We start from the raw sequence: 15,295 nt of genomic DNA, 5'->3' as shown, positions 1-15,295 counted from the left end.
AAAAAAAGAAAAAAAAAGAAAAAAAAGGAAAAAAAAGAAAAAAGTACCTTACTTTTTCCCAAACATAAGAAAACAACATCAAAACACAGAAAAATCAAAACAAGTGTTCAGAGGTGAAGACCTGAGAACTGAGACTAGATTATAAGACCAACTTTTTGACATCGTGAATAAGGAGTACAAGAGCACAGTGATGTGATCAAAGCTGTGGTTTGGAAAATGACACCTGCAGCAGCAATCTTGCTAGTTTTCCATAACACAAGATAACGCTAAGGCTAAAGCACGAGAAAAGAATTACACAGTAAATCCAGACAAGAGATACAGAGCCTGAGGGAGATGCATTATATTGAAACCATCAATAAAACTTTCTGACATAGCTTGGATATAAAGAGTAGATACCAGTCCTGCAAGTAACATAAAACACCAGATTAACGTACTGTTTATATAAAGCATTACTACAAACAGAAACCAAAAGGGTAAAGTGAGATATGTTTAAGTGGCGGATGTAGAAACTTAGAAAAAGAGAACATGTGTACTTGGCAATCACTGTTATCTGGTATATTTAAAGTAAAAGAAAAGATCTGTCTCAGTTGTAGAAAACCCTGAGTATTTGGAAATGTGCTGAAATGAGTTAACATTTTATTTCTATTTAAGTATTACGCCTCCAAACCTGCAGGTGTTGTACTACACTTTGCAGTGAAAACGTGTTTGAAAACTTGCTCTAACCTCCCAATGCTGCAGCGATCGTGTTGTTACACAGATTCTCCGAGAGATCCAGTCGATGTGCTGGAGAGACATCTCACACCCTCTGTGCAGACGGAAATTTGAGATGCCGTACCAGAATGAAGAAGGGAATCCAAAAGTCTTAATAGCCCGGTGTACTGGAACAACCTTGAAGACAACAACTGAAAAACATACTCAGAAGAGACCGGTATGCAGAAAGACGGTAACCTTTGCCTTTGTGTCAGTGAGCCTCTAGGTCCTGCAGTCACCAGCAATGAGCGCGCCTCACTGGGAAAAGGCTAGCAGCTTCACCAAGAGGGGGTTATGAATATTGTCATTATACTACCAAGGAAGAGCGATCTGTGAAGTCACACACTGTGCACATTCGTCTGAGTCGAGATCTGTGACTGCTTGTTCCAGGCTACTGTAAAATTTCATTTACAGAATCATTAAGGTTGGAAAAGACCTTCAAGATCATCAAGTCCAACCATCAACCCAACACCACCATGCCCACTAAACCATGTCCTGAAGTGCCACGTCCACACGTTTTTTGAACGCTTCCAGTGATGGTGACTCCACCACTGCCCTGGGCAGCCTGGTCCAATGCTTGACCACTCTCTCTGTGAAGAAAACAACACCATGTACATTTGAATGTACATGTGAATGTTACAAACAATGCTGGAAAAAATACTTTCAAAGGGACATCACAATAACATTATTCATGAGTCTATGATTGGATTCAAAAAGCAGGCCTCGCAGCGATGACAGACTGACTCGCTAGGGCCATAACTATGAAACAAGTATTTGAAAAAAATGACCACTCCCAAAAAAAGCACAAAGATGACCTTCTCTTTGCAACTGAAAAATGCTGCCTATAGCTTTTTATTAGTTACAGAATGTGAAACAGGACCCAGACAAATCTAATGTAACTCTATTCTCTCCTGCTACTGTAAGGTGAAAAGTACTGACAAAACACTGCCTTTTTTTTAAAGCGCCTGTCGGCATCTGGTTTGAACAAGATATAATGCTATCACTCAATAAATCCCTGGAAAGCAGTCACCGAAATGGAGTCTGTCAGTGGGAACCGCACTGAACTACAGTCATTATTTGCCAAATGAAGTAGCAGTGACTATGGCAGGGGGGAAAAAAAAAAAAAAGTATTTTCAACTTAAGGACCTGAATCCCAGAAGGAAAACCATTAAGTTGGGCCAATTAAGTCACCCTCAAGGAGTATTTAAATGTCTCTGCCTTTAGCACCTGCTGGTTTGGAGTCTAATGGACAACCCTTGCTTTACCCATAGCCCTGCTCATGAGCCATTCCATAACGTGGGTGCTTACAATCCCCTCCCGTCATCCACGATTCCTCCTGCTGCATTAAGAGGTAAGGAGGAGAAATTAGGAAGGTGGAGGGGAGAGTTTAACCTATGAAAGGGGACAAACAATTTCAATGAATACCATGGAAATACACCTCGTATCATGTAACGGCTTATCTAGCATTTTCAAGCCTGAAATCAAATTTCCCTTCCTCCAGCAGGCATCGGGGGGCACCACGTACCTTCCGTAACTGCATTTTTAATCTGGTAGTCGGTTCCCTTCTCTGGGCACACACCTTTTTCCTTCTCTTCCACAATCGTTATGTCCAAACTAGAAAGCCATTTAAAACTTAAAACAAACAAACAAGTTAATAGTATGTTAAACACAAAGAAATTCTAGAATAATTTTCAAAAAATTAAAAAAATTTAGATGCTGAGAGTCAGATATATTTGCATGTTTTCTATTATCATTCTGCCAGAGCAGATGGAATCAGCTGGATGAGGTACCAGCTTGTAAGCCCTCATATGGTGTGCCTACAACCTACGCCAGTGCGTCACATTTTACCCTTTTCAGTATTTCACATTTCAGTCGTCTGGTCATTCCATTCCCAACTCATTGCAACTTAATTTGTTCAGATGGACTGAGGAGACAGCAAAATAGCAGAGCGCTCTGAAAAGGTCAATGTTCTCAATTACAGGAGGTTGGAAGCCTTCTGGTAGTTGATTTTTTAAAACAGACCGTATCTATGCATTTCCAGTCTCTCTTCATTGTTTATTGTCGTTAAAATTTGCAGGAAATAAATTAGTGTCTTCCATTTAAATCATCAGCATGTATTCTTGTAGGATCTCTTAATTCACTGCACCAAATAAATACTTGTCAGGCATTTTAAAAAAGGTAGACTGTGTCTTTTGATCAAAGGAGAAAAATAGGTTGCCCATGGACAGCGAAGGCTGACTGTATGTATTGCCAACGCCTGCCCATCCTTTGGGGAAGCCAGGTTTCAGACTTGCAAGGAAAGTTTGTACACGGGCTCCACGGAAAATAACTTCAGTGTGTCCAAATCCAACAGTCTGCTTAAAAAAAAAAAGAGTTTCAGATCTTATCATGATCCCTCTTCTCCTTTTGAAGCAACAGGTGTGGACAAACCCATTTTCCCTGTGGGGTAAACTTACTATTTCTACAGAATCCCACTTACACAAAGCAACATACGATATGCCAGCAACTCGTGCAAGTAGGTGTGGAATTGGAAAAGACTCTGAATTATTTTTGTAGCTTCTTTTTGGGAAGTGAACACATACTGACTTCGCTATTTAATTTTTTAGTACTGCAACCTTTGGAGAGGTGGGCACACAGTTCCGCTGGATCACTTTATGAATAATCCTGTACTAAATCTGTCACTTTTAAGCAAAAGATTTATGCCTCGAGTATCTGCAAATACATCATCAGTGTCCATCCCCCGATTGTTTCGCCGTTCTCCCGTTCCTATATTTTAACAAAGCCTTTAAAAACACTCTTTTCCCCAGACATTAAAAAAAAGGACTTTCAAAGACTTTTTCTCTCCAGTTCAAGAACTGTCAAGTTCTCCTCCCTTCCCAGTTTCTGTTAGTTTTTCTCATTCTTTTCAGAAACTTCTGCTGAGCTTTGACATCTGTTGCAACCTGCCTTTATTGAACAAGGAGACAGACCGTTCTTTCGTCTCCACGCAGTGAATTGCTGCCGTATTCTCACTGACAAATATAGCTCCATGTGTGAAAAATTTTGCAAGGCGTAAGCACAACCAATTCAAGCCTATTTGTTTTTCTCTCTGGTTTTTCTGACAATACAGGAATTCTTGGTGCCGGTTTTCACTAGTCCTCACACAGTGGAATGATGAAACGTGCCGTCTTAAGGAAACTACGTTACATGCCACCACTTTCTAATCTTGGCTCTTTCCTTTTAGTCCTGCTTAACATCGCTGCCTTCCAGCAGAACCAGATGAGGTACCTGGAAACTAGCACAGCTGTGGCTCACCTCTTCAGAGTTTAAATAGAAACCGAAGAACTTACTATGAGGAAGTCCCAGTTCTACTAATGGGTCAGTATCAGCCTCATAAATGACTTTTATGCCACTACGTAGATCTACAAATACAAAATGTTTACCCTGAACTCATTAATGAATTCTCTTACCCGGTTCACACTGATATCAAAGTTGTGCTGACTTCTTCTGGGAAGGTAATAATTATTTACAAGAAAAAAAAAAACAACCTTATTCTTTGCCAAGCTATTATTATTCTACTGCTCACCAACAATTAAATTTTTAGTTGAGCTTTTCAAATACAGTTTTGGACAGCTGGTGAACACCCAAACCAAACCCATTTCCCATTAAAGAATCTGTGATTGTCCTTGTTTTCTAGGGCCAACTGCAGCAAAACACCATCTCTTGGATTATTTACTCATGACACTGAACACATCAACATTCTGGACCCGGTTACCTTGATGTATAATATATGCCTCGATCTGTCTGCAAAGTCTCTAAATTGGCAGACCGTTTGCATTTCAATGAAAGTAAATGATAAATTATTTGCAACTTATCATTTTTACACAGCAATAAAATAATTCATTTTATCGCTTTCCATAGATTATTCCCCCTGAATCAAATACATGTGTGTATATACGTGTGTGTGTGTGTATGTATATACATACACACACACACACACAATATGTAACTAAAATTACTTCAGAAACTGATCTAAGTTAGGCAATTTTAGACACTGTTAATCAATATGATTAATTTAGAGAGACTGCCTTTATTGTGAGGCACACCATGCTCCAATTAAAACTCTAATTAGAGCTTGTTTATACTGAAACTAAGCTGCTAGACTATTTTCTAAACTTTTTATTTGCGGCTAGAACAAGTACCTCCATTATCCTAAAACTGAAATCATTTGGACTTACTTTCTTTATGAATCGCATTAGGAATTGAAAAAAACCCCCACCCTTGCCATCAGAAAAGTCCCATGATAATATTTACCACAAGCTTCTCTCAGGTTGTAAAACCACTAGTTGAATGTGAGCACACGGATCTAGAAAGAAAGTATCTGCAGGTCTGCATGAGCTTCACACAGCAGATGTACAAATTTCAGAATGCTTCACTGAAACGACGGCAATTTATGCATCTCTGTAGACTCAATCACGTGCACGTGTTTTTGTTGGTCATACAAGTCCAAATGAATGGGGTAACCATCACTAGTTACGCTATTAAGATGTTCTCCATCCAGAAGTTCTCCATCTAGACAACACAAAATGTCCAAAAGACTCCTTATTTATGGACAAAGGTCCTGGTCTTTTGGAAATGAATCTTACATAGCTATCGAATAACCTGCTCCAATAATCAGATATTATGCTTAATTAATAGAAGACTCGTGTTCAAGGACAGATGAGTAAAGAATCTCTATACACTGGCTTGCAAACCCAATTCCTCTACTGCTTCTTCATTGCCAAGAATGGTCAAATACAGGTTACAGAATTATGGCTGTGTTACAGACTTCAGTGTTGACAGAAGCTTCAAAATGCAAAACCTGCAAAACACAGATTATAAACTTCAGCTGCTGCTTGAACTATTCATAGTGCTTTGAGGAAGGAATTCTCAAAGGAATTTAAAGGAGTTAAAATCATATTTATTGGCAACTTTTAAAAATTCATTCATTTCACTATCTTTATACATTCCAAACTCTCAATGTTGTCCTTTAAACATACAAGTGAGAAGTTTCTCACATTCCATTCTGTACAAGGCAATTATACAGCAGATGTTTATCTGTACTTGTTTTTAAGCAACTTTTAAGCCAAAGTGACAAAAGCATCCTAAGACCAAGAGGAAAGATATGTGAATAGGAAGGAGGAAAACAAGACTTCAGCGACATGGATCTCAGCACTGCTGAATGCATTTTGTATTTTTGAGAAGTCAATTATCTATATTGTTGTAACTGTACCTGCCTCCTAGTCAAAACCAGGATGAGCAATGCTTGCTGGCATCTGCTGAGAAGCAAGGAAAACTCTTGTATTATTGTCTGTGGGGTAGCATGAAAACAGAAAGGAAATGTTTTTCTTTCATCACTTATTTCCATGCTTTTAAACATCAGCAAGCTCAAACAATGTCCTGCTCTAATTTAACCTGCACAAATTTTATGTTTGCTAGTAAAGGTTGGGAATTAATATTACTAAAACCCAACATTTCATTAGTACTAATACGGAAAATGTGACTAATACATACAAGGATAATTCCTTGTTAAGGATAACTTGTCATCCTTGTCAAGGATAACTCACTTCCTCTAGGGAAACCAGCCCTGAGCATTGTGCTGGTCCAGAAGGCAAAATAACAACAACTACACAGTCAGCATTCAATCCCAGTGCAACAGATGACATTTTTGTATTAAAGACAGACACACAGAGATTTTAAAAGTTTGTTTTTATTATTGTAGTGTGACTGCATTATTATCTAAATAAACTTTTCAATCACTTTTACACTCTATTTTCACCATAAAGGTTTCAACAGGGAATGCCACACAGCATTCTGCAACCTTCACACTTAGAAGTATATAGAAACATTCAGTATTAAAAGGCCTTTGCAATGTGTTTCTTTTAAAAACATTAGATTTATAAATCCAAGTGTATATTAAAGCAGATTTTTTTCCAGAGACACACTGGCAAACAATTCTATGTGATCCATCAAAGAACAAGTTTGCATGTGCTTACAATAACTCTGCAGTAACCTTGTCCATAAGTACTGCTACCTAAAACAAGAGTAGGAATTGAGGAGTATTTTATCGGTCAATGTGAGCCAGAATTTAGCCCTGTTAATAACAATTAATTTTGCTCAACTCTGTTGCTCATCAGTTAAAATTTAAGGCAAGTTTCATTGTATACTTAATTTCCCAAGCTAAAGTAACTATATAAGTGTTGATCGTAATACATTGAACAGAAAGTATTTTATTGTGTATGTAAGATGTGGCAAGAAGAAATAAGATAGGTAGCAGTTTAAGCATTTACTTTTCTATTTAGAGCACTGAAACTCAGATTTTCAATTTGTATAAAAAACATCATTACTGAAAAGCCCAACCTTGCAAATTTTATCAGAAATGTTATTTTAGATTTGAATTAAAAAGTTTCTGGAGTTGAAGAGATGTCCTGAAGCTGGTGCTCCTCTAGGAAGGAATGTAGAATATGTATCCACTTGAACATAAGGAGAATCCAATGCACTATTACTTTAAGTAGACAAGCCATGAATTACATTCAAACAAGAGACCTTTTACGTGATACGATTCTTTTCACTATTGCAACAACTTGGTATAAATAATTTTATTTTTTAGCCAAGACTACTTTTCACATGCCACAGTCTTCAAGTTGCAAGGGCAATTTAACATCAGCATCCACTCCTCAGCTGTAAAATTTCTCAGTCAATCAGTAATAAATAGAAAAGATACATCTGACATAAGAAACAGTAATGAAAACAAGTACTTAAATACTGAAATACTGGTACAAAAATGAGAAGAGATATTATTGGTAGCATCCTTAAGTATCTGGACCATAAGATGTGTTAGAATAAAAAGTATCCAATTAAAAAGCCAACATTTTGGCTTTGCACAATGCTTTTTCTACCTATTATTAATCACACATTCAAATAACAAACAAAACAATAACTGTGGAGACAGCATTAGCAGTCTCCTGAATATTCTGCAGGAGCCTACCTTGCTGCTTTTGAGGTAGGATCTTCTCCGATCCTTTGATCCCATGAACCAGCCAACACAAGGCAGAATTTAGTCCCTACAGTGTGCAGGGAGTGGACACTTAAGAATAACATGGAATATAATACTACTTTAATTGAAAAAAAGTACATTTCATGGATTTTTGAAATGTTAGGAGACTTTTGTAAGTAAACCTGTTAAAGATTCCATTCCAGGCAGTTATGAAAAAGACAATACAGTGAACCGATTTAAAGTAACAGTAATTTTAAACAGAAAAATTGGATCAAAAAAACACAACGTTCCAGGAAAGAACTGTGTGTTTTGTGATCTATATTTATTCTTTAAATATATTTATATTTTTATAGTACAGATTGAATCATTTATACATATAAATACAACAGTAGTGAAGAACTATAAAGATTTGATGTTTAGAAGTATATGGTGCAGACTTTTACACAGGTATAGAACTCTTCTAGCACATTTTTAAATTTGACTTCTGCTATAGCAGAAAAAGTTGGAAATATTCTTGTATGATTTTGTCACAGGCTTCTTTCCCCTTTTGTGAAAATGAAGACAATTTTAACATAAAAATAAACATTAAAAAGTTCTTAATCTTGCCTCCATGCACATTTAACAACATTTGCTCAAATATCAGCTATTACACTGATTCAAGAGAAAAATGTATTTTCACACAGTGGAATCTCAGTCTGATAGACATCACAAATTGCCTCATAAACATAGAATTCTTACTCTTGCGTCACTTCCTCTTTCAGCTGTTTGAGCTCAATCAGTAACTCTTTACCACTTTCTCCTGCTTTTGAGGCAAAGAGAACAGCTCCCTGTTTAAAGCCCAGGAGCTTCAAGCTTCTGGCATAATCTGCATATACAGCGTGGATCAATTTATGTAAATGAAGCATTAAGGAAAACACAAATGAACAGCAAAATGAAAAAACTCAGCATCTTTTTTTTTCCTCATCACTCCTTAGCTCTCCCAAGCTGAAAATGCTGAACATTGCTGCCAGTTATGCTCATGCAATATTTTTCAGCACAAAGACAGACAAAAATGTTGCTTTAAAATCTACTACTGAATGCATATTAGCATTTATCAGGCAATATGCAGAGTGCTATGAACTAAACCAGAGACATTTCAGATAAGCGTAAGTACCTACCATAATACCATGTTATAACTTGCAAAAGAAATTAAGAAATTGTAAGGTCATACTACAAGGTTTGTTCATTAATTAGGTGTATCTGGAGTTATCTACATGACTTACTAGTGACTTTTTTTATTTACAAGCTGAAATCAGTGATGACTCTGTAAAACACAACCAGGTATTATTTACACATGCATCATTATTTATTGCATATACCTAAATATATAGAGCAACTGTTCAGAGCTTCCGGGACACCAGGTTAGATGTCCAGTGAGCAATTAGACACCTTTTAAAATACTTAGTACATTTTCAGTTCATCTCATCTTGACCTTTGATTTTCTTTGTTTTCACTCTCTTGGAACTGGCTCCATAAAGGACTTCAGTCACTAAAACAGTATGCTGGTGTACAGAGGGGTTCAATGCAGGGCTTTTTTTTTTTTTCTGAGATACAGTGTTTAAAAGATAACTGAGCCACCAATTTCACTACAAAGTCTGCAGTAATCATTTCCAAGTTCTGCAAAAGAACATCTTATCATCTGTTCTCTTCGCTCTATGTTTGGTTTTTTTCCCCACTTTTAGTTTGTTTTCCAGTGCCATTGGCCTCACAGAGCATCAGGTGGAGGTAACGTTATGGACTTATGCAAATGACTCCTTTTCACCTATTTGCTCATACTTCCTTCAAACTACACAACCTGGAAAATACAAATAGGAACTCCTATTCCCGTGCAAACTAGTTCCTCTATCACTGGCTCATGCTTACTCACTGTGTACGGTTACACAGATGCAAAAACAGGATTTCAGAAAAAGGATATTTGTATCATCATTAACTTCAAATGCCCCATACTTCAGACAAGCTTCAACAAATAAAGCTGCTCTATCAAAGTACCTCATACTGTTAAATGGAAAAAAAAAAAAGAATAATTTGTTAGGGCAGGAAAACAGAAGAGTATTGCAGGACATTGCATCAAAACAATTGCACACAGGCTTTTTAAAATTTTGCACCTGGAGTGGCAAATTTCTTCTGCACTGAGGGCTGAACAAGGCTTCTGACTACCACCAAGGTTAGGAAGTATCACCATTTAGCTACCAGTATGGCACATATTCCCAGTCCCACATCACACACTGCCCTCAGGTTCCAATGTTGCTCCACCTTGCTCCTTGTGCCTTCATGCTTCGTAGGCATTGAGCATTCACTGCATCTCGACAGCGTCGAGTGCTTCCCTCACGGCAGTGAATGCTGCTACCCTGCTCCCAGGCAGTATGTAGGAACAGCTCATACTGTTCCTACTTGTTGCCTCATGCTCCTCTCTCTGAGCTTCTTACATCCCTTCTTCCTCTCTGCATGGAAGGAACTGGTATTTGTTCCAAAATTTTTGAAAGATCAAGGCTCAACTTACTCAGAAATAATCATAGCTACTATAAATTGTTGCTGCTTGGTCAAGGGGTGCTAGCAATCTTAAAGCCTGCAGTAAATTAAATGCCAGTATATTTACTGGAATTGCCACAAAAACATCAGTTCAAGCACACAGAAATGATGTACTACTGAGGTTAAGATTAACTAAAGAAAAACATGTTAAAATAGAAACAAATCTCAGAAATCAAACTACAGACTCCCTCCCTCCCCCTTGACTTCTGAGTCACAAATGCTTAAATAACAATTTTGGGTAAGATAAAATGCAGATTGTGCTGTTCATCTTTACCTGTGCAACATCTCTGCAACTTTTGTAAAGCATCCAAGGGACAAGAGGACAAGAATGGCTTTGGACTTCTGGTTGACTTGTGGAGAGCAAAGGTGATCTACCCAACGCTTTAACACATCAGTGCACTCCTCTGAGTTCAAACGAACCTTGAAGAGATGGGAAAGCCAGTTATGAATTCTCAGCTGCTAACTAAACAGAGTGTTCTGTTTTCAGTGAAACACTTTGGGCAGAAGTAAGAGCATCTGAAATTACCAGTTTTATTACAAAAATACATTTATCCCTTGAATGAATACAATACACAGGAAAATTAGAAATATATAGGCATAAAAATACTCCACTCTGGTCACTCTGTATTTACATGTGATGAACATTGTTTTTACAACAAGGCTTTTCTAAAAACTCAAGTATTAAGAAGTTCGAAATCTTTATCCTTTACTGAAGACTTAAGGACAAAATATCTTTATTTTTCTTAAGAGTGGGATGTGCTCATTTAGGAAATCTGAGTATGACTTTTTCCATACTTTCTGTAGGAAACATAACAGAAATTTTACTTAGAGACACTGAAAGATCATCCTTACTAATTCCTGCCCATTGTAATTTGGAAAATTAACGCGGTGTCGAGGTACTTTTATTGTAATTAAGTCTGCAAACCAAAACAGAAGCTGATGCAAATTCATGTGGTTGGTGCTAACTTTAAAATCAGCACACATGCCACATGGAGCTCAACACAAAGTCACTGCCTATTTATCCACTTCCAGGAGTGTTTTTTTGTAGGTCATTATGAACACTGTACTGCTCCAGCTATATGCAACTTCACAAACCACTGCTCAAAAATTAGAAAAATTGAGTATTCCAACCATTTTTAGGCCTCAATCCTGTCATTTGGATGACCAGGGCAGACCTCTGTAGTCAAAAGGCTGAAGAAGAATCTGTCAGCACCAGCTGAATGGCCTGTTATAGCTTAACACATGGAAAAGAACTGATAATGATATTTCAAATTCATGTTCCAGTTTTTTAACTTTGGAGAACTTTAGTACCCTCATCAGCCTTCATATCTACATATACTAAATAGATAATTTATGTTAGCAAACTGAAAATTGAGGAATTACATACCTTTGCAAGCCATGCTGCACGATTCCATTCGCCGTACGTTTGCAAGTAGCGACAGGCATCAGCAGCCTTATCGATCAGACACAGTAACTGTACACCTTCTGGAAAAGAAAAAGCACACTGTATAATAAGTTAAGGGAAAAAAGAATTGCTACGTGTGAGCAGATCATTCATCCCCAGAAAAAGGATCTCTCTTATAGCTTTCTTAGTACATGAAGATGTTGAAAAACCATCTACCACCTGGCTCTCCATATAGGCTGGGTGTCAGTTATCATATCTTTTCCCTGGGCTACAGAGCTTAGGAGGACTTCACAAAGCTCTCATTTATCTTTGTCCTCAATACAAATGACAAGGAGTTCACTGGACTCATCATAAAAAGATAATTATCTTTAAATAAAATAAACAGATTTCATAAATAATCCTTTATTTTAATTGAACGTTGTCCATAGTGTAATTAGAGTGAAGTGTTAGTTGTCCACAGACTGCAAAGTATATTTTCCAGGCAAGTACAGACATTTGTACTTCCTCTGCACGTCTTTGAATATTTCAGTCAATCATCGTATTGTGAACATCTCTTGCATTAAGCAAAATTAACCTATGTATGTAAGAAAACACACTTTTTGAAACAAGTTCTGAACTGGAAAGGAAACTAAGTCTGTATTTCAACTTCAGTAATAAGAAGCCACTTTTAAATTAATTCTTTAATTAGGAAAGTGGAAAATATGTAGCTTTGTGTGCTGAGTCTCTTTTAGTGCAAACAGTTGCTGAGAGAATTACTCCAGAAATACATTTTCCAACAAAAATGGATCAGAACAAGTTGAGCTTTACAACTGAGTTACTGCTCATTTTTCTGTTAACTACTGTAGAAAGAACATACTATAACATATGCAACATATAAGATTTATTACAACTTTCTGCTCTTCCATCTCCATCAGCAGCCTTAATAAGATCACAATTACTAGTTTATACGCAAATGTAAAATTAAAGTCACATTTTACCTGCAAGCTTTCCATTGGCTATCATGTTGGTTGCTACCAGTTTAATGGTACTTTGAGATGGACCTGATGAGGTGACAGTTGTGACCAAGCAAGCTTTGAGTGAATCGCAGTAATAATGTGCATTCTCGGAACTTGTTTCCAACAATAGTTGTACTGCTCTGTCAGTCTGGCAAGACAGGAAAAAAAAAAAAAAACCCCAAAAACTTGGACCATAACATATTCACTTTTAAACAAAAGCCTTTATATTTTTACCCTTTTTAACACCTGGAACAAATAACAATGAAAATTATTCTAAAACAGACTACAAAAAAATCTACCAGTTTAGTAATAACTAAGATTCTATTTCAAAAAAGCATCCTTAGTAAGGATAGCATTTAAACACCCATCATGAATGTAACGCTTAATCACAGACTAACGTTTCTAGAAGAGGCCAAAGAAAAATTTAATTCAGAATATTTATCTCCTTGTTTACACAATCTTTTGCAGAGTTATAAAAGGAAGAGAAGCATTTAAAATGAGCAGAGAAGAAATAAAATTGTAAAGATGCAGAAACTGGCCAGGATCTCAAGGACTGATTAAATACTTCATATTTTAAAACAAAGGTAGAATTCACCCATTTAAAATGTTAGCTACAGCTGAGCAACCTCACCAGTGGGGCTCATTATACTGGCTGCAGACACTGGTCTCCAAATCAAATGAATCAGTGCAGGCATGTCACCTCTGCCTGTTACTAAAATGAGGTGCCTAACTTTTAGAGAGGTCAATTTGGTGAGGTCAGTCAAACTGATGGCTTAGATAATTACAGAAATAATGAAAAGCCACATTAAATACATATTAAAATACAGTGATTCAATAAACTGGCATTTTTAAACTTCTATAGACTGGCATTTTAAACAGACTATCTGCAGACTATATATTTCTGGCACCTTCTACCGGTAACGTTTGTTGACATGCTCAAATGCACAGTGGCACAGAAATCATTTAAGTTCGAGCTAGTAATACCAAAGCTATTTCTGGAAATGGATGCGGCACAATTGCATTAGTAGGGAACAGCTCATGATACATACTGTACAAATGCAACAAATATTCCTATCAGGGTCTCTGTGAGCAGCTCTGTACAGTGTGTCACTGCTCAGTGCAGATCTGCCAGAAGCTTAGGTACATCCTTTGTCACCGAAAATGAGAGTACTAAGTGCAGAATGAGTTATCCCACAGATGTTAAATTTTAGTTATTTCTGGGAAACTCAAAATGTAATTCTTCTTTTCTAGTCACACGATGGAAAGAAACATTTTTATAGGGTTCTGATGAAAATGAAATAGTCTGAAGCAGGTAACACCAAACATTACCATATACCATGTCATTACACAGAGTCTGCAGACCAGTAACATATTACGACAGCAAAAACTATGCACTGCATGAAAAAAAGGATGACAAGACACATATGAGTTAGACAAAACTTTACTTGAATAGGATAATTATATAAAATGGACAGGGAAGAAGAATAAAAAATTAAAATATTATCCACAAACCTGGCCCAAGAGAAGAAGTTGATCAGCACATTTCCTGGTATGATCATACGTTGATCTCTTCACTTCCTGGAGATTTACCCTTTCAAGTTGGAATTTCTGCACGAAGAAGTAAAAAGACTTTAAATGCAAGACTACCATAAGAAATAAAAACAAGCATTTAAAAGATATGGAAAAATTTTGAGAGGTTTTGGAATACCCCCTCTTCTAAATAATAGGGAGTGATCTAATCCAGAGTGGTATGTTACTAATAAAAGTGAAATATATATAGTGAAAAGCTGTAAGATAGTAAGAAGGTTACAATGCTGAGCATTTATTATGCTGATGACATTCTTATTAAATATATTTTTGAACTCCTTGAAATACCTGGAAGTAATAATTTTCACACAGTGTGTCATAGCAAATATCCAAGGGATTAACCAAATGTTCTTGAAGGATTGCTGTGTCTGTTGGTTTTGCAGGCTTTTCCTGGGATAAGCTATGCAAATAGTGGGCAGCAATAGTCCAGAAATGCAGTTCAGATTCATCCCCATATAGTCTGAGAAGACACAAATCAGGATGTGAAATATGTTTGTATTTTTTCATATGCCACTTAAAAATATTATACACTTAAAATATCTTTTTACAAAGACCATGCATTCTTGTGGGCAAGTACTTTGCATTATCAATGGGACAAACTACAAGAAAAGATCAAGGAATGACATTCAGCAAGCTAGAGAAGTAAGAGGTTGGCCAAAAGACTGTTACAATAGCAATTACTCAGTGAATGTTCAGCATATAAATATGTGGAAGCTGGTATTTTATTATTACTTTACACTTAATCACTAATACCCTCTTTCAACTACAAGAAAGTTACTAAGTTTGAAAAACATCTCTGAATATAGACAGACTAAAATTAGCTAGAGTTTAGGTAGAAGAACAACACAGAACAAATACATTTGAAATAAAAAACAGGCCTTCCCCTGTTTGCATATAACCTGCTGTGTGTTGTGAACTTCTGAATTACATTTTTGGGCGCTGTACAACTAAACGTAATGTAGTTAGCAGGACTGC

At 36.8% G+C, this 15,295-nt stretch overlaps 1 protein-coding gene across 1 annotated transcript in view; it reads right to left on the bottom strand.

Moving 5' to 3' along the window:
* Positions 1 to 8,499: 8,499 nt before the first annotated feature.
* Positions 8,500 to 15,295, bottom strand: part of WDR11 (WD repeat domain 11) — a gene marked incomplete at both ends in the record, with an annotated part of 43,019 nt that continues 36,223 nt past the window's right edge. Inside the window, 7 exon segments of the mRNA XM_082002372.1 lie at positions 8,500 to 8,657; positions 9,720 to 9,799; positions 10,608 to 10,753; positions 11,721 to 11,818; positions 12,716 to 12,881; positions 14,246 to 14,341; positions 14,609 to 14,780. Of these exon segments, the coding sequence (XP_081858498.1) occupies positions 8,500 to 8,657; positions 9,720 to 9,799; positions 10,608 to 10,753; positions 11,721 to 11,818; positions 12,716 to 12,881; positions 14,246 to 14,341; positions 14,609 to 14,780 (916 nt within the window).

The sequence above is a fragment of the Phaethon aethereus genome (assembly GCF_964289735.1).
Source record: "Phaethon aethereus genome assembly, chromosome: 7".
In the NCBI taxonomy this organism is placed as follows: Eukaryota; Metazoa; Chordata; class Aves; order Phaethontiformes; family Phaethontidae; genus Phaethon; species Phaethon aethereus.
Note: the sequence above shows the minus strand (reverse complement) of the source record. Positions and strands in the feature narration are given on the sequence as shown.